The following is a 22,517-nucleotide window of genomic DNA, read 5'->3' as shown; positions in this document are numbered from 1 at the left end:
GAAAACAGATAAGAAGAAAATAAATTCCATTAGAGATCTGGTGCTGGAGAAGAGTGGTATGAATATCATGAACAGCCAAAAGACAACCAAATGGGTCTTTGAACAGATGAAGTCTGAAATCTCCCTGGAAGCCAAGATGATCAAATTGAAGCTGTTGTACTTTGGCCAGATCATGAGAAGGCACGACTCATTAAAAAAGACAATAATGCTAGGAAAGGTAAAGGGTAGAAGAAAGACAGGAAGACCACATACTAGATGGACAGACTCTATTAGGGAAGTCACAGGTATGAATTTGCAGGACCTAAGCAGAGCAGTGGAGGACAGGGGCCTTGCAGAAATTTCATTGTCAGGGTCACCATGGGTTGGAGTCAACTCAAGGGCAGTTAACAACAACATTAATTTTAATCTGTTCAAACAAACAAACAGCTTCATTTATATACTGCCTCATACTGAACTAACAGTGTCTAAGTGGTTTACAGTGGTAAGCTAATTCACACTTAATGCTTTAGCAAGAAATTTCAAACACCAGAACAAGAAATGTGTTTAATATAAATTGGTTATACGATGGAAATGTATCTATTTTGTCTGCATTTAGGTTGGCATCTTCTCCAAGACTGTACTTAAAAAAACTTACCTAACTGAGAAAGGTCCAGCTTGGTCCAGTGCATCCCACTTGGACAATTTGGTGAAAGTGTCCTTATGAAGACCTGTCCCAGACTATCTAAGCACCATATAGCATCCTGGCAAGCTGAATAGTATACTATTTCACCATCAGGGGGTAGCTGAACAGTTGAAGGATGGAACTGGGGGTTTTGATCACTGACACAGAAGAGGTCCTTGTTACTCTGGCATAGCCACAGAAAGCTTCCTGTAGGAAGGAGAAAGGTTTTATTGTTAAATCTATTTTTTTCCAGAATGTTCCCTCTGTTACAAAAAACATTCTGTGCAATTATAAAGGGAAATCTATATTCCAATTTTTAAGAGGTCAACTCCAGGTTTTAAAACTTAGTTTTTAATACAGTTAATGACTACTAGTATTGTTACTATTTTTATAATGCACTTCACATGCACTATCTTTTCAAATCTTAAAAGACCTCTAAAGTAAGCCAATATTATTCTCATATTCCAGATGGGAGGCTGAGGCCAAAATATAGTTGCTTAAGAAGAGCTCAGCTGGGTCAGATCAAAGACCTGTCTAGTTTAGCTTCCTGTTTCCTTCAGTACCTGACCATATGGCTCTGAGAAACCCACAAGCAAAACATGAGTAAAACAGTTTTCTCCTGTTGCTGTGCCTTAGCAACCCCCATTCAGAAGCATGCTGTTGTGATCATGGGGATAATATATAGCAATCCTAAAAAGCAACTATTGATAACCATATCCTTTATTAATCTGTTTAATGTCCTTTTAATATTGAACAAGTTAGCAACCATTACCACAAAGTCTATAGTTTAACTATGTTTTGCATGAATCAGTACCACCTTTATCTTTTTTGAATCTACCATGACTTGAAATCCAATGGATGACAGTGGATGTCGATATAATGATAAAGGCGATGATTTCCTTATCCACTTTTTCTTTATCTTGCATAATTTTGTAAGTCTCTATAATTTTCCTCCTTTATCTGGCTTTCGTCTAAACTAGAAAGCCCCAAGAGAAATGTTCCACTTCTCTGCATGTCTAACAATGTTATGATACGCATGAGATTGCAACTTGGGACCTGCTGGCTCACAGTTCATCTTCTGAGCCAGTGTAAGAATACCCACTCTCAACTTTAAACTCTTTTTTTAATGTCTAAGTATGGAATCAATTTGCTCTTTCCAGTGTCAACTTACAACAACACATAATACATAGGGCAACTGCTTTATAATGAACCACACCACTCGTCCACCTAGTTCACTACTATTCACAAATGGAAAATGTGAGCCTTACCACTGAACAATTTTCTATCCCATACAGCTTTAAAGAGAGCTTTAAAAGAAAGCTTAAAGAAAAGAGCCATTATAGGGTTTTTTCCGCAAATGAATTGCAAAATTAAGGGTCTCAAGGGTAGTCAAAGTGTGCCCCACAGCTGCATGTGGCTCCCAGGGCCATTCCTGTGGTCCATAGGGCCCTCCAGGTGTCAAAAGGCGTTTAAAAAATTGTTTGCTCCAAAATGCCCTTCAAATGCTTTCTAGGAGTACGCAGGGCCTCTCCACAATCTTCAGAGGCAGCCTGGGCACCCACTGGTTAAAAAACATTTCTGTAGTTTTTCAAAAAAATATTTTGCCCCAAAATTTATCTAGTAGCAGGGGCTGAATTTTCATCAAATTTTGTATACACACACACATGCACACACTGTGGTGGTTAGAATGACCTCTGTTCCTTTTATGAGCCCCCCCAATAGTTTAGAAAAGAAATAACTACTTGGGACAAGACCTGCTCAATTTTATATTTCATTTCTGTCCAGCATATACACTTTTAATTTAGAACTGGGCACAGTTTATTTTTAAAAAAAACTAATATTGTTAAATGAATAAAACATGACTACAAAGAACAAAACATGTCTCTTTCTCCAACTAGCAGAAATGCTCCATAAATTCAATGAACATCCACCATAAAACAGACTTTACCTTCTTTTGTTGGAGATGCAGAAGCCAACACAAAAGCCCATTTTGTGACTGAGGCAGTACCACGAGGCACAACATTATTCCAGTAAGTACCTACAGAATAAAACAGAAATAGTATTTCCTGACATTATTGGCTGCCTCTTTTCCAGAACAGAGAGGGAAAATATGGACATCAAAATGAAGAGCGATATAAACATTCTTCATGTATAGCAGTTTTCCTTTGAACAGCACAACTGCCAAACCAGGTGACCAGTGACGTATTTCTAAGAATGCAAATATAGGTTTCTGTGGATGTTTCTGAGAAATATCTAACAGTCACAAATGCATATATATATTGAATATATTGTTTAATACCAAAGTCAGGCTCATCCACGCCATATTTCCCATTTGTATATATAATTTTGAGAATTGGACAGTAAAGAAAGCTGATAGGAAGAAAATCAACTACAGTACGCCCTTGCTTTACGCGGGGATCCATTCCGGGCTTCCCCGCGTAAAGCAAATTACGTGTATGCTTGAACCCCATTTAAATGAATGGGACTTGTGTACATGGCGAAGCAGCGGCGCATGCCCCATTAGTCCCTATGAGACACACCACCCCTTCCTCCCCATGTGGCTTTCAGCATATGCTGAAAGCCACGTAAAGCACGCCCGCGTATGAGCCAGGCGCACTGTAATTTGAAATGCAGTGCTGGAAAAAAAATTCTATGGATATCATGGATTGCAAAAAAGACAAATTAAGGGGTTCTAAAGTAAATCAAGCCTGAACTCTCACTATAAGACAAAATGACCAAACTGACTGTTGTACTGGGGATGTGTCATGAGAAAACAGGACTAATTGGGGAAAAAATAATTGTTGGTAAAGTGAGGGAGTAGGAAAAGAGGAAGACCACATTACAAGTGGATGGACTCCATCAAGGAAGCCACAGCCCTAAGTATGCAAGACCTGAGCAGGACTGCTGATGAGATGTTATCTTGGAGACCTCAAATTCATATTGTCAGCAGTTAATAACAAAAGAAACAAACAAATGGAAACATATCTCTGTGTAAACGCACAAAAGCCATCTGATTTTGTCACTGCAAGTGGATGCCAGAAAAAAGAAAAAGAAAAGAAAAATTATCCTACCTACTAGGCTTCCCTTTGCTACATGAAACTCATTCTTCCCAGAAGAGATCCAGACACCACCACTGTTGACTGCAAGTAGGCTTGGCTGACACTGTAATGGCTGGGACCAGAAAGCCATCCGGAGTTTGTCTGCTACTTTCTCAACAGGGGCCTGGGCTGCTGTGGCTACTGTTTGGGTTGCCTGGATTATAGTCTGGAAAAGACTGCTCTGGTCAAACACGACATAATCTGTAATGCTCACCTGGAAGAGAAATATATATCTATAAGGACCAATTCAATTTTAAAGAATGTCATGACTTGCCTTCCTAGATCAGACAATGGTCTCTCTCTAGTCCAGTCATTTTCAACCTAGTGCTCTCAAGATGTGTTGCACTACAACTCTCAGAATTCCCCAGTTACATCTTAGCAGCAGCAAGTCCTATCAAGGACCATGTTGGCTGCTACGTTCTAGGAGTTGTAGGGAAACACATCTCAAGGGCATCAGCTTAGGGAAAGCTAGACTAGCCCAGCATCCTCTTTCCAACCACAGGGAGTCTTCTACCATTCATATTCTTTGGAGACATAACAAGGAGGCTAAACCTAATTCTTCAGTGAAAATTAATAGCATTTTATGTGTCTTATTTTTGGTGGGCTCATCTACATTGTAGAAATAATGCAGTTTGAAACCACTTTAACTGCCATGGCTTCATCCTACAGAATCCTGGGAACTGTAGTTTTGTGAGGCACCAAAACTCTTTGGCAGAGACAGCTAAAGACCTTGTAAAACTTCAAATCCCAGGATTGCCTTATGATGGATACCATTTACAGTGGTGTCAAATCCAACGTGAAAACGGAGGGGGGGGACTGTGTGTATGCATATCTAGATAGATAAATAGATAGATAGATATTGAGTTTTGTGTATCAGAAAGAAAGAAAGAAAGAAAGAAAGAAAGAAAGAAAGAAAGAAAGAAACTAGCAAAGCTCCACAATGAACAATGTGGTACATTAACAAAAACATTTAAGAGGCTCTGAAATACTTCAGCAAAGGACTTCAAAATAACTGGTTCTTTGAGAACAAGCAAAAAGGCAGTTGATTGGACAGAAACTGGATGTTGCCATACATGCTGCTTTTGTGGGAAAGACTACACAAAATTATATATTAAGGAAATTTTAATGTCACCAAATAAAGTATTTTAGCTTCTTCCTTTTATTGTTTTCAGTATTCTCACAAATTTACAGAGTACTTTCCTCAGTCCAGCTGAGGAAAGAGCGAACTATTATTCCACTGAGAGAAGCATCAGAATCCCTCATACATGACTGGGAATGAAATTATAAGGGGTACGGCCCAAGAACCTGAAACTGAGTGCATGGTATTGAGTGATGATTAGGCATTTTTAAGCCACATTTCTGGGAAGTTCCCACAAGGATCCTTCCAGAAAAGCTAACAAAATACCATGGGTAAGCCAGGATTAATGAACAGATGAGGTTGCCCAATACTGTGTCAATATCAAAGGCTAGCCGAAGGCACAGGTAAATGAGAAGGCATCCCTCTATTTCATATTTAATATCCAACTGGACAGCCAGTTAATTTGTCTTCATCACTGCTGACAGGATAGCAATCTCCAACATTCTTGAAGACAGTCAGCTAGTATAGGTGCAGGGCAGTCTGCTTCATACAATCTTCTACCCCAAAGCACAGTTGCTGCCTCCTCATACCTTCTGCCTGAGATGAATGCCTCACTCTGGCTAATGACTGGATAGAGCCTGGTTGAAGCACAACTTCACTAGGGCAGTATTTGATGGATGACAGCTCTCCATGTCTTGTGCAGATGTCTTTCCCAGAAAGATTCTGGGATTCGTTGCTGAATAATAAATCCAGGATCTTATGCATGCAATACACATGCTTTATTAAAAAGCTAAGGGCCCTCTGCATTTACTGAAAGCAGAATAAAGTATGCCTACTTGCCACCAGTGGTTATCATCCCCTTGTGGTTTCTTGGAAGCAACACCTGTCCTGAACCACAAATTTCCATGGATGTCTAGAACCCATATGGTCTGCTGGTCTCCAAGAGTTACACACACTGGCTCTAGAGCTTGCATTTCACTGTGGAAAAAGGCACAAAATTCATAATATGTTAGCTGACAAATGTGAAAAAATACAGCCTGTAGCATGTCTAGTTAACTTTCCTTTTAAACTCCTCAATGAATGAAAGACAAAACTATGGCAGTATAAATTTATTGTTTTACCACTGGACACACGTCAACTAGGTTTTACTGCAAAAGGACAAATGGAATTTGCAAATGATAAACTGTATCTATGGGACAATTTTGACAACTGTTGCTCACCCATGTCAATGATTGCCTGAAAGATGTCCAAGCAAATCCTAGGGCAAAGCATGTATAAGGAACTGCTAGCCTTAACATTTTAAACATATAAAATTCAAAAGCAATCTGATAAAGAGCCACAAGTACAAACAGCCTTGCAATCTTTACCAATAGCATGAAGTTGAAGGCTTTCTTGACAAAGAAAATCTGCTCAATTTTGTACAGCTTCGATATGAAGCACAGTTAGCTTTGGGGGAGCAGAATTTGTATTTGCCTGGATGTGGGACCATAACCAATTCATTTATCATATGCAGTACCGATTACGTTGATATAAATTAAAGCAATATTTAAGAGATGTTCAGAGGAACATAAATACTCAGCTACATTAAGCTCATCCCAGGCTTGTGCAATACTAAATGCCAACCTGATACATGGGCATTCCCCCCTCTTATGAGTAGTTTCAAAATAGAACATAGAAGGTCAATGAAACTTACTGCCCTGGTTTGGAAAGCAGCCTTCTCACATGATGCACTATGCTTTCTACAAACAAGTGCAAGATCAGCCTAAGATGATGAAAAACCGAACAGTTGCAAAACCATGAGGAACGATTACAGAACATGTCTACTGATTAAATATTGGTTACCTGATAATATCACATTTCCACTGCTCTCCTTCAGGACAGAAGCTGCTCACACCTTCACGAAATAGAAGTGCACGTTGTTCAGTCAATGCCCAGACAACATTATTCCTGGCCGTAACCTGTGACAGTGGATATGGACAATCCACCTTTACTGCTCTGGCACATGGACGATCCACACTCAGGCCTTCAAGTAAAATACAGAGCAGCAATTATTTGCATCACTTCATGGGTTTCTGTTTCATTTTTTGTCAGTACAATGCTCCCTTTTAAGGTTCATTTTAAAACATGCTTTCCATGATGTTTAGGATTTGATGCAAGAAGTAAGGGTGTCTGTCTGATCTTCCATTTATACTTTGCCCATACTGGTAGCTCAGTGTTCTTCTATGCCCTATGATGACAATGGGTTGACTACAGCTATTTAAACTGCTTTTTTTCAATTTGTTCTCCTAGGACTCTCTGAGCTCTAGTCCTTTAACAAGGTACCACAAGACGAAAATGATACCTATATAGTTGCTCATTAATAAAGAAAGTGCCATAATGTGTAATCTATAACTTTAGCCATGCCCAGAGTTTAAGATGTGTTTCATGGAATGATTGTATTCTTCTTGTAGTTCTTATAGAACATAAAGAGTGCAATAATCCCTCAGGGGAGAGAACAGCACATGAAAAAGAAATTCATATCCTATTCACCAGTATGCTATGACATAACCTGTAATGGGAAATACAAGGGTTACCTTGCACAAAGAGTTTGCACAAAGGATTACTTCTGCACCACTATTCAGCTACACTCAACTCTTATATTTAAAGAGGTAAGGGGAGTCTGGGAACTAATTGGCTAATTTACATGCTTGTAGTTGCAAACTTGTAGACTTTGATCCCCCTTCCCTCTCTGTTGAACAGTGTGGAATCTTGCTGTAGTTCTTCTTGCTTGTGTCATCTTCTTTAGTTCAGCTCTTTGTTTTAAAGCAGTGATTCCCAAACTCTGGGTCTCCAGCTGTTTTGGACTTCAGCCCCTTGAGCCTCAGCAATCTTGGCCAATGGTCTGGGATTCTGGGAGCTGAAGTCCAAAACATCTGGAAGGCTAGAGTTTGGGCTCAAACAAGCCAGGACCACAGCGACTGCATAGCCCGCTCCCAAAGCAGGCCGCTGCCACAGGACCCAAACCACGCTACCAGGAGCTGCATTTGCTCCAGTCCAAAGGACTGGAGCGTGGGATCAGAGAGACTTTGGTCCACTTTGGGGGAGTGCGTCAGATAAATGCCATGTTCCCAAAGCAGCCAGAAGCCACCTCATTTAGTCCATCTGTTCCTGGAAGATCCCCCTCCCAGGGAAAAGACTGGCTGTTCAATCCCCATGAAAAGGATTTCAACATCATAATAAAACACACAAGAGAGAAATATCAAAAAAGGCACATCAGTATTCATATTTCATGTAAATGAAAGTACATGCCAATACAATATGGAAGAAAGATGATGAGGGTGTCAAAATTTCCTTTGAGGTAACTGTTTGCTTTTCTTGGGTCTTCCCATTGTGAAACCCTCAAGGATCTGCTGATGAGCTGCAGGACTACAAAGATAAAAACCAAACACAGCTCTAGACAGAAGAAGAAGAGCAACTAACTTCAATACCTGTCTGCAGATACAGGTCACCATTTGTTCGAATAATCCAGGCAGTGTCATCACTCAAAGATACAAATGCTGTTTGAGGTAAAGCTTCATACCAGTGACGTTTGCCTTTTATTGTTACTTTTCCACAGGCAAAGGCTTTGTTGGTTTTTTGTTCAACTTTCCAGAGAAGAGCCCCTAAGGAAGAAACCTCACATTAATGAGATGAACCACATTTAATGCAAGATAAACACCTGTCTAACTTTTCACATGCTTCATTTTTGCTCACTCTTTGCAGTTGTTTGACAGCCCTCTAGAAATTTCTACCTTTGTAGAAGAAAGAATGCATACATGGCCATGTAGTTAAAAAGAATAGTCACAACACAGGTTCAGGAGCCAGAAAAGAAGACAGGAGCTTCAAAAGCCCTATTCAAAACAAGAAAAAATAACCCAGAATTCCCAAAAATCATTCATGTGAACAAAATCTCACCTCCCAGCAAAATTCAGGTATCAAAACATTGCTAAGTGATCTATGTTGCCAGTCAGCTCTCTTGCCCACACAGCTCTTTGCTGCAACAAACAGATATAATAAGCACAAGAAAGAACCTACAAAATGCATGTACTATTCCTCTTCCTTCCAAATCCCTTTTCCTTTTGTGTCATGTTTTTTACACTATAAGCCTTGCTGAGGGCAGGGGCTCTTTCAATTATTAAGCTCTGAAAACTATTCTGGAGGTCTTTTAGAGCGGAGAGTGAGATACAAATGCTTCAGATGCATCACCTACTGCAACAGCTATTGTGTCATACTCTTGTTGTTATTTTATTCAAGTGCAAAATGTGAACTACCCAAGGCTACATGGCAAAATATATATGCAATGCTACTGATTATGACTGGTGTACACATGCTTAAAATGTATATTATGAATGCTGTTAAAATTCCAAGTTTACACTAGTTTAGATATGAGGGTTTTGTGGATATTAGACATAGTTTTAGATAAGAAACAACATTTATACCATCATAAAAATGAGCAGTAAACATTTTCCTAAAATGTGTCAGGCTGCAGGAATGTGTGTTGATGTACACACATACATATGCATACAAGGGTCTCTCCACATGCAAACTTTTTTCTCACACAACTCCAAAATGTCAGAGAAGGGCTATTTTTCCTCACCATAATTTTATTCTATATGAGAGAACACTGAAGCACATAATCTAACTGTTCCATCAGCAGCCTGAAGCATTCCAGTCCAGGAAAATTGTTTCTATGAGAGACACCCTGAAACCTCATTACATTCAATCTACTGTATCATTTTAAAATTTTTATGTGGCCCTCCACGTTGGCAGCTTTAACTTTTGCAGATTTGATTATTTGCGGTTTTGATTAGTATGTTCTCTCTAGGAATCTATGGGTCCTCCAGCACAACTCTGCCAATGGTTGACCATGGAGTTGTGCTGGGGAACTTAAAAGTTCCTAGAGCAAACACTTCTCTGGACTTTTGAAGGTTCTCAGCATGATCCTATGATCCACTTCTGGCAAATGTTGACCACAGAGTTGCACTGGAGGACCTGGAGGTTCCTAGAGAGGTGTTCTCTCAGGTAAAAAGAATAGTATTTTTTATTTTCAGTTTTCCCATATTCACGGAGGTCCTTCACCCCTTACCTCAGCAAATGTGGAGGGACCACTTTACTTCATTCTGAGTACAGACACCTATATCAGACAGTAGGTTTACCGTGAAGTGTATCCATTGGGCTTCCGCATTTTGTAAAGTGCTCATTATTCACAGCAAGGAGTCAGTCACTTATCTGCTCCAAGAATTACCTCTGTACATATATATCAATAATAAAGACAGAATTTAACCAAGCAAAGAACAGCAGTGAATTTTCCACAGGTTTTCTAACCAAGTACAGAAAGAAATGGAAGGTTAAACCAACCTGAAGGAGAGACCGCCACCTGCTGGACATTATCTTCAAATCTCTGCCAACGCAGACCAGCACTAGGTAAAGCACTACAGTACAGGCCACCTTTGTAATCCAGGCACCAAATGTATTTATCAGAGACAACCAGGCTCAGTATTCCATAGCCAGGACCTGCATAGCCCATCCAGCTTTCTGCAAACTAAAGACTGGAGAGTTAGAACAGGATGAGGTATCTTTGTTGGTATAAGAAAGCTAGCAAATGTTGATGTCACAGAACAAAAGTTTTATTACTGTAGTATTAAGTGGCTTATGTCCAGCAGGCAATGTCCTCATAGGACCCATGTCCCCACTCCAAAATGAAACGAAGTGACCAGAAGTTCACTTTCCATTTGCACCTCCCCTTTTGGGGATGAAAAGTAATGTATAGGGAATACATTATTTTAAAAGAGAATAATCACTTCTTGAGGCTTCTAGGAGTAGCAACTCTTTTGGTAGTATTTCCCCCAACATAGTTTCAGTGGGGGGACAGTGTCCCGAGAGGCTTAAAAAATGAACGTGACCTGCCCCTGGATTTTGTTTAATAAAGGGCAGCTGTTTGATCGCTATACAGTTACAAAAAAACATCAGCTGACTCTTGGTAATTTCTAGCAATGTTATGAACCATAAGATTTACTACCCACCCTGCTATCTGTTTCAATAGTCATGAATTCTCAAGGATTTTTAGAAAACCCCAACACTAGATGAACAGTATAAATTCTACCGTACAGTTTGACAGCTCTATCATAATTGTGAGAATCTCAATTTAAGAGTAAGCTTCTGATAACAGTTATTTTAGTCAAGTTTCAAAAATGAGAAATTGTATAATAAAATAAAAATTAACTAGTGAAGGGAAAGGGATAACTGCTTTTCCCACCCTAAGTATCCAGCCACCCTGCCAAGGCATATGCCCTCCAGTGCCCAGGGCTATCTTGCACTTCAGGCAAAACAAATTCTAGGAGACAGAGTTGGTGTTTCCAGTTACAGGGTTTTTTGTTGTTGTTGTTTTGAATTGCAGCTTCTGGTCTATCAGCACTCAGCTGGGATGCTCTTGGATCATTTAACAGTTCTGAACAGATTGGCTCCAACATTTCCTGATGCCAAGAGGCAAATATCTTTTTATTTAAACAGGAATTTGGCAATTAAATGTTTGTGCAGAAAAGCTTTTTAATGGGGTAGGAGGTGTGTTTTTATTGTTCTGTTTTTTAAAAAAATGATTTTCAAGCTACTTGAAATTAGTGATGTTTGAACAGGGTAACCTATTTAATTTTTAAAACTTTTTATCATCAGGGTTTTAGCTGTACTTTGTTTTCATCTTTGTTGTAAACTGCTTTGCATCCCATTCTGAATAAAAAGGTATGACAGAAATATAAATAAAATAAAAATAATATCCCAAACAATGTGCTTCAACTAAAAGATGTAATAAAAAAAACCCCACATGGGTTCAATCAGGAAAAGAGCAACCTCAAACCTATTCATGCACAGAGGCTTACTTGCCTCTCTCCTTCTGAAGCCCCCTTGCACTCTCCTGCAAAAGCCACTTCTAAGGTTTGAAGTGGTCCTTTGGGGAGAGTATAGATATGTCATAGGTGTGGGCTTAGGAAGGAGAAATAGTGGAATCTGCTTTGGGGAAAGTAAAGAGGCTAATCTTAGTGCAAGTGCCTCCCTCAACCATGCTGAAGATCCTCTGGTGAAATTGCAATGGTATGTTCAAAAACATACCTGATCCGACTTTAAAAGTACCCCTTCCTCCATGTTTGTCCTGTTGAGGATTTTGTCCTGTGGAGGAAGACAAGCCCTCATTTCTGTCACACTTGTCTCTGAAGAGGAGTAAGGCAAGCCATGCCCATAGATATCCTCTTCATCACTCGACACAGATTTCTCAGTTCTAACATCATGTGTGTCACTGATCCATTTGTGGGCAGAATGAGTGTTAGATGCTGCTTGAAATGTCTCAGTCAAGTCCTGCTGAGGAAGCACACACTCTTGAGGACACATTTCTTTTTCAGAAAGGATATGAGGAAAACTGTTATTACTGGGGGCAATTATGTCCCTTAGAGGCTCTTGCTGCTTCTGCTCTGGGTTATTTTCTATACCTACAACCCAACCAAATGACCCATCCTCAGCATTAAAGGTTGCTTGCACATTTGCAGACATTCCTTTCTCAGAGCTTGTCTCTTCTAGAGACTCTAATTTATCTGAAGTGTTCTCCATGTTATGTGGGAGAGAAACATGTGCTTCCTTTTGGGACGGCAGTTCTAAGATGGCTTTGGTTTGTTCAGATTGCAGGGAGTTCCAATTATATTCAGCATCATCACAACCTAGTTGGTCTCCTGTGAGAAGTGAGGGGGAATCAGATGTTGAGAAGTCCATGGTTGGCAATGTGCCCAATGCACTTTCATTGTTAGAAAGTTCTAGCAATTCAGTTGCACCATTGTCCTCAGGTGTAAGAGCAGCTACTGACTCTGGAGACTGAAGAACACTGAATGTTTCAGAGCCATTTTCTTCCCGCAACACATTCTGGGATTCTGTACTAAATACACTTTCTTGGTCCATAGAACTCATGCTTAAGCGGTCTGTGATGCTGCCCATCAGACTAGAATTAATGGAGAATGAGTCCGCATTTAGAAGTGGAGAACTATCACTGAAGCCTTGATACTCGTAGCACGGTGTGCTTTCCAGAGAACTAGGATTTCTTCTGATTCCATTTTCTACATTCATATGTATTTGGGGAAAGGGTGAGACAAGTTGGGGAAAGAAAAAAAGGAAGTTTGTTAATGGAAGGAATACCATTTTATGGTCAAGTGAAAGCAAGGAACAATTTCATTTTTCAGTTTCATCCAATCTATAGTGGAGTGTTTAGAGTGCCTAACCACATAATCAAAAATAAGCCGAATAATAAAACCATTACAATAATTACTGAAGAACAATTTAATCAATTAAACCATTAGTGTCAATAATAAATAAACATTAAAACAATTTTAAAAGCCATTTTGAAGAGGGATTTCATATCCTTCCTGAAAGCACTGAGTGTGGGAACTTCCAGTGTGCAATGGAAGTAAACAAGAAAAAACCTTTCTTGGGTGACTGTCCAGTGGGCATCTGCAGATGTTGGTGGTGGAAAGCTGTCCCAAGCCAGAAAATGGCATAGGCCACCCTTTGCTAACCCTTGATAGATATTAAACATGCATGACAAAATGGAATCCTGTGAATCATGACATGAAAAAGGCTGCAGTGTCCACCACTCATCCCATAACACAACTTTCTGGATACAACCTGAGAGAAAAGATCAGCATCACTCCAATACAACACCCCCAACAACCAGTCCAGCTAAGCTGCTCAGAAGGATACCATGTTTTGTAGTGCTGAAATCCACCAAATCATATAAGAGAACTGATAGGGCCATATTTGTCCAATCCAGTCCCCAGTGTAGGTCATAGAATCATAGAATCATAGAGTTGGAAGAGACCACAAGGGCCATCCAGTCCAACCCCCTGCCATGCAGAAAATCCAAATCAAAGAATCCCCGACAGATGGCCATCCAGACTCTGTTTAAAGACCTCCAAAGAAGGAAACTCCACTACACTCCGAAGGAGTGTGTTCCACTGTCGAACAGCCCTTACTGTCAGGAAGTTCTTCCTAATGTTGAGGCAGAATATCTTTTCTTGTAGCTTGCATCCATTGTTCCGGATCCTGTTCTCTGGAGCAGCAGAAAATAAACTTGTTCCCTCCTCAATGTGACACCCCTTCAAATATTAAACAGGGCTATCATATCACCTCTTAATCTTCTTTTCTCCAGGCTAAACATCCCCAGCTCCCTAAGTCGTTCCTCATAGGGCATGGTTTCCCAACCAAAGTTGTCTCAGTCCCATACTCTGGTCAAAAGCTCAATTGAAATGGGTTCAGAAAATAAACGCCACCCAGAAATGCCTGGAATTATAGGACTGCCACCATCTAAAACACCTTAGTCAAGCATGGTGTATTCAAAACTGACCTATAATTTGTAACTATTGTTTGGCTGAAGGTCGGTTTCTTTAATAAAGATTGGTTTCTTTAATAAAAGTCATGGCTGCTTCCTTTTAAGAGAAGGAAAAACCCTTCATATAAAGAACCACTAAATCATTTCTCTCAACCACAGGCATCACTCCCACTTTAGCAGATTTAATCAGCCAGGAATAAACAGGATCAAGTAGTGTGGCATAGTGGTTTGAGTGTTGGACTACAACTAGGGTTCGATTTCCAGCTTGGCCATGAAACCTACTGGGTGGCTTTGGGCAAGTCACATGCTCTCAGCCTCAGGGGAAGGCATGGGCAAGGCTTCTCTGAACAAATCTTACCAAGAAAACACCATGATAGGGTCATCTTTGGGTTGCAATAAGTCAGAAACGACTTGCAAGCACACACACACCATAAACACACACACACATCCTGGTGGCTGTCTCTACTTCAAACACTCTTGTCTATAGCCTTGGTCCACTGTTATTATCTGGAGGGATGATGTCCCTTAGAGGTTCCTGTTGCTTCTGCTCTGGGTTGTTTTCTGTATCTGCCATCCCCAAAAGTAGCCATCCTCAGCATTAGAGGTTGCCGGCACATTTACAGACATATCTTCCTCAGAGCTTGTCTCTGGAAGAGATCTCCTATAACAAGGACAAGCAGTCAGCTAGTTACACCAGTCTGAACTTGCCACAATATCAGAATCCAAGTTATTTCACAAATTCTGTCTACAAGTCATGCAGCACATATATTATTTGCAGACTCAACTGCTTCCATAAAATGCTAGTAATGATATGAAACATCCAGTTCCCATTCTCTTTAATAGGGCACTTTTTCCAATATCTCAGACACATACCTTCTTTAGATCTGCTACTTTGGACATGGTCTTTTAAACCAGAAATCCCAGGCATCCAAAATGGGAGTTTCAACATGATTGGTGTGCTTTATCACTGAGCAACAATACACCCAACTAGATTGGCTGGAGTGTTACATTAGCTAAGATGGCATTCTGAGGCAGTTAAGAGACTGATTTGTAAACAATTAAGTTCTCTTGTTTGGAACTCACTTCTGCCACAGCCTCACTAAGTGGACTGTGTGGAAAGCCTCAAACTTTCACATCAGCAATATGGACACAACAACTTTGGCCTATATTACAAGACTTCTGTAAAGATTACAACAATAGGATATATATGTGAAGCACTGTGTATTTTCGAAAACAGTCCTACTGAAACTGGTGATCTATAGACCAATGCCAGCCCACACTAAGTTTCCAAGAAAGAAAGAAACAAATGGGCACAAATATGGTGCCGATCCCTGGCACAATGGGGAAATAGCTCTCTGGTCCCCCCCACGAGACAGCTTAACAGAAGAACTGCTTGATCTTGTTGTTGCTGTTGTTTTCATTATCGACAGTGAAACAGAATATTCATCTTTTCAGAATACTTGACACTGCATTGCAGGACACAGTCTTTCATATTTTTTGTCTGAAGACAGTCTTCTACTGTAAATCAGTACTGGACTCACTGAATAAACCACAGGTGTCATGGAGGCCTCATGTACCAAAAATCACAGCTATTTAAGGCTGCAATTCAGTATGGCTCAATATAGCATAATAGTTCCATACGCAGACCTACCCTGGGCTGAGCTATGTACCAACTCCCAGGCTTACCATAAAGCCTCTGAACCCCTCTAGCACAGCCATTATATGCCTCATGTGGATCAGGTAGTATCAGAGAAGCATATGGCTATATTCCCAGCAGTGCTGAGATCTGTAGTGTCCTCTAATCCTGCCATTCCGCAAAAGACCCATGAACAGCTGTGGGGGAGATGTTCAGAAACTGTACAGCAAGTTTGAATGTTTTGGGCACTGTGGAGGAAGGAAAGGACTATCAACCTCTACAGCACCCAAAAATTGACAGATGTAAAGGAAACGTAAGTGTGTTTACATCTCTAACAGGATACCAGCCTAAATACTGTAATTCAAAAGAGCCAACCAGTTAAAAGTTTCACTAACCAATTAAGTGAGATCTGTTCGTTGTTTTAAATTAATCCAGCTCTACTGATGTAAATAGGATTAACACAGCTTGAATGAAGTAAACACCAGGATCCAAAGAGTGAAAGTAGGTATCTGTGCAAACAAACAGATTCTCTGAACAAAACCAAACTCCTTCACTCTTACTCTCCATGAAAAATGTACAGATTATAGCAATTCTAAACAAAAACATTAACGAGAAATATTGGGCCAGAAATTTTTTAAAGCTCCATGCAGAACGATAATACCCAAATTCACTATTTACCTGGTCTTCTCTTCTTCTTCTTTTTCACTTTGATTGGTTTGACAATCAGTTCCTGGTTGAAGTCTTCAGAACTAATCAAGCTGAACCGCTGTGAAGGAAGTTGACCTTCCCTGTGTATTTCTGAGGAAGTCTGATCCCCACCAGTCAAGAAAATAGAGCTGCTGTCCACAGAATTCACAGAACTGCTCCTACTTCTTGATTCACTTGCTACCGAGTAGCCCCTTCTTCTTGGGTCAATGCTCAAGTCTCTTAGTCCATCAAAGCTCTGCGAGCGAATTTTTTCTGTTACCAATGCTACATCCAGATCAGATTTACCTATGGTGCCATTTTTGTCCCCAGGAGTTTGAGGTGAAGTGGAACCACTTAGTATTTGGTTGGTTCCTGGAGAAGGATTGGATGGCATCGATTCAATTACGGAATGTGGGCTCTGTAACTTAGGGCTCAAATCCGATAATGGGCTCATCAATTTTGAACTTATATCTGAAATGGAAGATGTAAGATTGTAAAAATAAGATGCCAATTAACTGCTCTTAATGTCAGACAGGAAAATACTAAGAGGAAATGTGATAAACTTTCACAGAGCATCTGAGGAAGTAAACCAAGTCTACAAAAGCCTATGCTACAACTTACTTCACACAGTTAGCTGTCTTGTGTCCCTATATTGGGAGAAAGGCGGGATATAAGAAAACAACAACAACAACAACAGGTGCTACAAGATCCTTTTGCATCATGAAGGACTGGTTATATCAGCATCTATTTTTGTTATTAATTGCCCTCGAGTTCAGCATCTACTAGTCAACAGAATGTATGTATTTGGTAGCAGGATTCTTCTGCATATCAGGTGTTGGGGCAGAAACATCAATGAAAATTAGTCTTTATTCTTTCATTGTAATACAGTTTTCCAGAGCTTTTTGTGTTATACTAGCTTTTTGTGTTATATTTTAGGACTACAATCAGAATCATTGACCAGGCTGGCTGGGAGGTGATCTAGAAGCAGTGATCAAAGAAAGGAACTTTCTCAAGCTCTGAATCTTATTAGTCACTGCTGGAAGAGGGCACTGGACCACATAAACCTGTGGCCACCTTGGAGGGAGCTCAATATTTGCATACCTTCTGAAGAAAAAAAGGGTACTTTGATGCATGTTTCTTTACAATCAATATTGACAGTAATAAGAAATGTGGTAACAATAAAGAACCAATATGTCATTAAAACATAACAAACTCCCCTTTGTGTTGCTCCATCTGACACAAAAATCTGGGCAATTTGAATTGCATTCCATTACTCAAATGTCTAATCCAGGAATAATTCATAGTGTTATTTGGATGGATCTGGCATAACTACTAAGCAGCGAACAAAGTCTATTTCACATTAATGCATGACTGGCTCCACTGCTTTATTTCAGTGGGAGCTGTGTCTTTTTAAAGGAATATCTGATTATAGAGAAAAACAGGAAAACAGAAGCATGTTGTTTCTCCATAACGTATTGCTGGGCTATATAAGGCTATTAGGATGGCATCCTGTTGGACAGCAGCATGTGGTTCCACTCCAGTGAATCTTTCCATCAACAAATGCTTTTGGGAACACGCAATAGGATGAGTGGTAATAAGCAGAGCCTGAAAAAAATATTTGTTTGGTTTTAAATTCAAGAATCTCTCAGCCAGTATCACCACCAGCCATGGTGGCTGGTATGTGTGTGTGTGTGTTTAGGAACTGTAGTCCAAAAGGTAACTCTTCTGACCTCTATTCACTACTTATACCAAGACAACAAGAGATCAATTTGTGTGTCAGAAATCCAGGTTACAATTCACTATCAGAAGTCATTATCTGAGTAACAGATAATTTTGGGCAGCACCGTTCTGAATTTTAGCTTGGTCAGTGGCCATGATGGTCACTGTACTGGGAAAATTGTAGTCCAAAAAAGTAACTTTTCCAAGTTCTGCTGGGAAAGTTTAACCCATTCCACCCATAAATCACTGGAATCAAGCCACTGCCCACCTCTTAAAATTCACTGAGAATTACAACTTGCTTGCCAAGAGACAAATATAACACAAAACATTATACAGTGGGCCCTCGGTATCTGCTGGGTTTGATTCCAGGGCCCTCCATGGACACCAAAATCCATGGAGCTCAAGTCCCATTATATACAATAATGAAGTAAAATAGTGTTCCTTATATAAAATGGCAATATCAAGGTTTTCTTTTTGCAATTAGAAAAAAATATTTTCAAGTCATGGAGAATTGAATCCATCCAAAATCCATGGATACAGAGAGCCAACTGTATACTCCTTTGTCAGCCTGATCAAATTCAACACATGCAAGAAACAGAGGACAATGGGGGCCCTGTTTGCTAAATGGTGAACCTATCACCATATGAACGAGAAAGTCAATGGGTCAAATTGAATCCACTTCAAGTATACAAGATCACTCACAATACATCAGTTACTTTACATATGGTATAAACTTAGCATGCTAATATATGCAAACCTGTTGACATAAGTCCTTCAGGTCGGCTTGAGATTCTAATGATATCTCTGTCTCCCTTTAAAAGAAAAATCTCATTTTCAGTACAGGACACGGACACAATATCACCAGACCCTTCCAAACTGCCAATCATTGTCTGTGAAAACAAAAAATGTTAAAGGTAAGCTGTGAATATGCCAAGAAGTGCTTTAGGATGCAAATAACATGTCGGAGTTCTTATTGTATTTTTGCCAAGCAATGTTACACAAGTAGCAAAATGACATGACTAAACCACTGAAAGAATTAATATGAGACATGATTTATGGAAATCGTGGCTAAGAGCATGAAATAGAAATGCATTATAAAATGCTTCATAGTTTAGCTCTCTTGTGATAATAATTCATAGCATGAGAAATGCAATTTCAGACTACATTCACAGACATTTCCAAGTCCTAAAAGTAGCATACACTGGCAATTCTTAACAAGTCTGTTAAGAAGGGGTGGGGGAAGGAATATTGCTACATTTTTGGAGTATGGTGACAAGTGAGACATGTAAGTAATACAGGACAAACCCTGTATCCATGGGGGATATGTTCCCAGACTTAACACAGACAGCAAAAATTGCAGATAAGGGTGAACCTTATACTTCCAGCAGACATTGACCATAGACTCATGCTGGAGGAGCTCCAGATGTCTAGATAAACCTTTTTATTTTTACAGATGCAAGTAAGTGAAATTGTGGTTTCCAGCCCCGTGGATATGGAGGTCATGCTGTACCCATTACTTGTGCTTTATAGAGTGGAGAAAGTAAACTCTTCATGTGTGGTACAGTAGTTTGAGCATTGGACTACGACTCTGAAGACCAAGGTTCAAATCCCCATTTAGCCATGGAAACCCACTGGGTGACCTTGGGAAGTCATTTTCTCAGCTACAGAGAAAAGCAATGGCAAACCTCCACTGAATAAATTTTAACAATAAAACCCCATTATAAGGTTGCTTTAGGGTAATCACAAATCAAAAACACTTGAAGGCACATGATAAGAACAAATTATTGCTGTTTGCTATTGATATGTGAAACTGTGTGAAAGAAAACTGGTAGCAATTTTAATTTCCTTCTCATGTGAATGTGTAAGAGTGTGTATGTGTGTATGTATGGCAAAACTTCCAGTCCCCTTCCTCCACTCTATAAAGCACAAGTAATTAAGCTCTTCAGAGAGCCTTAGAAGTGTCATCTTGGTACAGTCTTCACAGCCTATTGATGTGGTCCCAGAGTGTTATAAGGTCAGACAGAAAGTACATAACATTCCTGCTCAGAAGCAGCTATGAAACCAAGAATCGGGAACTTCTTTCAGCCTATTGTATGAACTGAATTTCAGGTAACTCCCCCCAGGGTTATAGAGTCAGAGTCAGAAGCAATTATGAGTGGAGTTGGTAGAAATGTACTGACTCCAGCTTCAAAATAAAAAATATATAATACTATTATAATATATGGTAAATATCATGTTATATTTTATTCTAAATCAAATAAATAAATTTTGTGTTCTCAGTCTAAGCACCTGATGAGTCACATGGTAATGACTTGTGCTACCATTCTACTACATTAAGTTTGTTATTATTATTTATTATACATTTGATTTATGAAGGCCTTGGAGTCAGACTTGGAATCAGATAGTAGAAAAATAGGGGAACTCAGATCGAAGCTTTGGCATATTGACTTGAAAGCCCTTGTTCTCATGGTCTGCATTCCAATGGTAGGCACAGTAAAAGAGCGGGGCCAAAAATACCACAATATTTTAGCTTAAAGCTCTACTGCCAGTAATTAAGCCTCAGGAGAGACAGTTAAATTTTTTAGAATAGGAGAAAGGAATACAAAACCTTAGAAACCACTCAAATGAGATGCTACAAAGAAGGGGATATGACTACTAGTGGAAGCCTAAAGGGCTATACTGGAAACTCAGGAGGACAAGTTTGGGCCACAATGCTTGCAGTCCTCAACCCATATTTAAAAGCATATATTTAGATCAGGATGCAAAAAGCAGCATGTTGCAGTACCAAAACCTTTTCACAGAACAGATGGATCTAAAAGTATTCTTTAGATCAGTGCTACTCAAAGTAGAGAACCACTGACCAGTGCCGGCACAAGAACCATTAACTACCAGTCTGTGGTGAATTTCCAGCAAACTATGAAAAAATGGTAATGATATACAGAACTATGATACTGATCCCTGTTGCATTGGGAAAATAATTGCTGGTCTGCTAAATCAACTAGCTAGAGAAGCACTTTCTTAGATCACAAATATGTAACAACTGCAGAAAAACACTCCATTGGGATGGTCTTCAAATGCAAAGAACCAAACACTCCTCTGTTGGCTTTACTCACCTGGTTTACTGTGTCTAATAAATAGATACTATATTCATTCCAGCTCAACACCCAGCCTTCCTGGAAAAAACAGGAAATGAGTCCAAGCTGCCTCTCTGGGAAACTATAGCTATTCTTGTTTAATGGTTCCATTCGAGGATAGAGTTCAAAAGGCTTCATTCCAGCTGCAAATACATCTTTCAAAATAAACGTAGCCTGAACTGTCCCATGGACATCTGATTTCCAAAGACGAATCCCAGGTCTTCCAGCAAATAGTGTTAAGTCACTTCGTTTACATAGGCCAGGTATAAAACATGCTCCAAATTTGCCGGTACTAAAATTTAAAAGCAAAAAATAAATAAATAATCAAAATCAAACCCCATGTTTGAGCAAATAATGCTTTGACAATATTAAACAAGTGAGAAAAAGGTATAAATCTGACTGCTAATCTCAAATAGAGGAGACTCGTTGTATCAAGTTAACATTTATATAAACTACAGTACATTGAATCAAAAGGTCTACTATTAGGACTAATAATTGGATTTCAGCTATGTTTTCTATGCTACAAATAAATAATTTGTAATTAATAATCTGGAAATATGAGAATGAAATATACAGTATAACCAGGGATCCCACTAATACACCAGAGATTTTTCCAGTTTTCCCATTCTTGTGATAGTCCCTTGTGCTACTGCCTCTACCCGCCTAGATTCCTTGTGATTGGGCGGGCTATAAATAAATCATTATTATTATTATTATTATTACCAATGCTCAAACTGCTCCCCAGGTTCAGGAGATTTTTTTGGAGAACAGTAAAATGCATCATGAAAATGAATGACTGCCATATGCAAATATTAGACATTTGAAAATGAGAAAAAGAACAAAAAAACAGTATTTTCAATCCTGTTAATATCAAAGTGTTTATAATATAAAGTAAACAGGAGGGATTTGCAATTTTGGCATACGTTGTTTTCCCTATTTTGCAGAATTTTTACACAGCATAACTTGCTGCTATGAACACAGCAAAGTGTCAAACAGTTGCAATCTGCATTGGTAGAGGGATTTGCCCCGATGAAATCATGGATATTCACAGTATGTTGCATATAATTTTTCTCCTTTTTTTGCTAAATATTTGAAGAGGTTAGGGGCAAAAAAGGGGAAATAAAGGGA

General features: G+C 39.4%; 1 protein-coding gene across 2 annotated transcripts in view; it reads right to left on the bottom strand.

Moving 5' to 3' along the window:
• TECPR2 (tectonin beta-propeller repeat containing 2) overlaps window positions 1-22,517 on the bottom strand; it is a 59,721-nt gene that overhangs the window by 27,512 nt on the left and 9,692 nt on the right. For both annotated transcript variants that reach the window (XM_042446115.1, XM_042446116.1), the window contains exons 7-17: window positions 21,369-21,681; window positions 19,013-19,145; window positions 16,528-17,007; window positions 11,957-12,945; window positions 10,214-10,397; window positions 8,305-8,478; window positions 6,680-6,860; window positions 5,674-5,815; window positions 3,733-3,973; window positions 2,610-2,699; window positions 635-868 (exon numbers count right to left, since the gene is read on the bottom strand). In XM_042446115.1, the coding sequence (XP_042302049.1) occupies window positions 635-868; window positions 2,610-2,699; window positions 3,733-3,973; window positions 5,674-5,815; window positions 6,680-6,860; window positions 8,305-8,478; window positions 10,214-10,397; window positions 11,957-12,945; window positions 16,528-17,007; window positions 19,013-19,145; window positions 21,369-21,681 (3,161 nt within the window). The remainder of the gene's footprint in view (window positions 1-634; window positions 869-2,609; window positions 2,700-3,732; window positions 3,974-5,673; window positions 5,816-6,679; window positions 6,861-8,304; window positions 8,479-10,213; window positions 10,398-11,956; window positions 12,946-16,527; window positions 17,008-19,012; window positions 19,146-21,368; window positions 21,682-22,517) is intronic.

Source organism: Sceloporus undulatus, chromosome 1 (genome assembly GCF_019175285.1).
Source record: "Sceloporus undulatus isolate JIND9_A2432 ecotype Alabama chromosome 1, SceUnd_v1.1, whole genome shotgun sequence".
NCBI lineage: Eukaryota > Metazoa > Chordata > Lepidosauria > Squamata > Phrynosomatidae > Sceloporus > Sceloporus undulatus.
This window is presented reverse-complemented; position numbering and strand designations above follow the sequence as displayed.